The sequence below is a fragment of the Trachymyrmex septentrionalis genome, unplaced genomic scaffold, assembly GCF_001594115.1.
Source record: "Trachymyrmex septentrionalis isolate Tsep2-gDNA-1 unplaced genomic scaffold, Tsep1.0 scaffold410, whole genome shotgun sequence".
NCBI classification, from domain to species: domain Eukaryota; kingdom Metazoa; phylum Arthropoda; class Insecta; order Hymenoptera; family Formicidae; genus Trachymyrmex; species Trachymyrmex septentrionalis.
This window is the reverse complement of record NW_017305581.1, coordinates 187,103-189,445: the sequence shown is the minus strand read 5'-3', so window position 1 is coordinate 189,445 and position 2,343 is coordinate 187,103. Positions and strand designations below refer to the sequence as shown.

Sequence of the window (2,343 nt, the reverse complement as noted above, 5' to 3'; positions counted from 1 at the left end):
TTTCTTCAAGACGCACCAAATAATTAAACAAATAATAAAACATTTTATTTGATCAACCAAGGAATTGAGTGTACATATATCGATTGTAATGTTTTTATTGGTATTTTTATTATTTTAGACTTAGAATACGAATTTTAATTCACCTGTTAAATATCATAATAAGTAGATAAGTGAATAAATTGATAAGTCACTTGTTTGGAAAATAGTTTTTGTGTATTCTTACGTGTCAATATATAAACTTATAAATTTATAAAAATAATGTTTTATAATTTTATAAAAGTAACATCGGATCAATTTTTATTTCCATTTTTGTAACATTTTTTTTACTAAAAAATGGGAACACATATAGATATACTTATTAGATCATATTAAGCACTATATGTACGAGTACACATATTAAGCATTATATGTACATACTCACACACAATATTATCTAAAAGCTATATTTCTTTAAAATTTTCACTGCACTCATAAAAATGTTTTACATTCTTTTTAATGTTCAGAAATGTTTTCTCTTTTAAATTTAATTAATTTTCAATTTTGGACTCAACAAAAAGTTAGAAAAAATTATAAAGTTTAGACCATGTAGAGTCCGATTACTTTATATGTATGTATATCGAAAGAACGATTTTCAGATTCTTCTAAAAAAGTAGTTGCAAATAATAGAAAGATGAATCTTGTCGAGCAGAATACTCACCTCGTGCGTCACAGCCAAATAGCATTTCGAACAGCAGAAGAACGCATAGGATCCTTTCGCGCCAATGAGGTGATCGATCTACTCGCGGCGGATCACATGCAGCGTCGAATCTTTCACGGTACATCGAGGCACGTTTTCGAGCAGATTGGGCTCGACCTTTACGTGTCACCTGCGAATCATCTTTACCACATCCGACTTGGTAGCGTTGCTTTCCACGTGTCGCCACATTGGGATAATTGCAGCAACGGGCATCCGATTGCACGGCTTCTCCGTTTTATCAGCACCGCGGTTGTTGATTAACACCAGAGATTCACTTTATGATGTAATCCATGTAATTTGAGAGATCGCGAATTATCATTATCACCGGCATTACTATCGCGTGCCACCAATAATTCAGATCGCTGAATGAATCAATGAATGCGCTTACAATATTATCCTTTTGCCGACAGTATTTTCTCAGTCGAATGATGTAGATAAAAAATACGTACCTTTTTTAAATATTGTTATCAGATAGCCATTCTCATATGACAAAACGGACGTTTTTCTCGCGTTGAGTTGCGTGAATTTTACATTGAATCCGCCGCTCTCTGGGACATTTAATATAATGTACTCTGGTTTTTACATTTCATTGCGTATGCACAAAACACAAAATGCTTCGTCGCTTTGCTGTGGCTTAATAGATTAATAAATTGCCGCAAAAAAAGTTTTATGTGTTATGGGACATACACGATGCTATTTTACGAACAAATCGCACATAGTAATCCTGCAATTTTCTAAAATTGTTTGTCATCGCTCCAGTTCGATCATTCGCCCTTTTTCGATCGCAAACATGTATATAATGTTCTCTTCGTTTCGAAGACGGTCTTCGGAATTCTGAAATTTCGTTTAAATTGTTACGCCACGATTTATTTTAAGGTTCCTCACATAACAAAGATCCACAAAATATTAGTTATTCTTATCAAGCAGCATTCCTACACAATATCTTCTTTTGCAGACATTTTTAGGTGCACTATGATTTCAGATATACCACTCCCAGAAAATTCATTAAGAGCATGGATCGTATGCTCAACTCAAGGAGTGTGTCTTCGTCGATTCCCGCCATCGCACTACTATCTAGTCTCCTTGGTCTAGCGAATCTCTGTACTGTTACACTTTTGTTGGAGAAGGAGAAGAATAAGAGAGATTGTTAGAATTTTTCCATTGACCTCGCGCTGATCTTTTTAATCTTCATCTTCTTTCGCGTTCTAAATTTAAAAAACGAGAAGTAAATTCGAAAGTAAACGACGGAATTTCGAATTTTTTTTCCTTTAGGCTGAATACCGCACGTGAAATCGATATTATAATGTCATAAACATTTATCAGTTTATCTATAAGAAAAAAATCTAATTGCATGAATTAGATTATTGGAAATCTGATAAACTTAATCAGAAAGGTAAAGTTATCAAATATTCTAGTCGAGGTTCTAGTCGAGGTTCAAGCAGAAATTAAACGGTAACTATTATAGAATTCTAATTAGTATGATTAGAATGCATTTTGTTTGTACTTCTTCTCTGATATAACTAAAACATTTTTCTCACAATCAGTATTGGATCAAATACCTTGCGACAATGAAAAAAATTATGTAATATGTCGTGACATTGTTTTTA

The 2,343-nt window shown here is 33.1% G+C and overlaps 1 protein-coding gene across 1 annotated transcript in view; it reads right to left on the bottom strand.

The window, feature by feature from the left end:
• Positions 1–821, bottom strand: part of LOC108751197 — a 51,592-nt gene extending 50,771 nt beyond the window's left edge. Inside the window, exon 1 of the mRNA XM_018491277.1 lies at positions 698–821. Coding sequence (XP_018346779.1) covers positions 698–821 — 124 coding nt within the window. The remainder of the gene's footprint in view (positions 1–697) is intronic.
• Between the last annotated feature and the right edge of the window lie 1,522 nt (positions 822–2,343).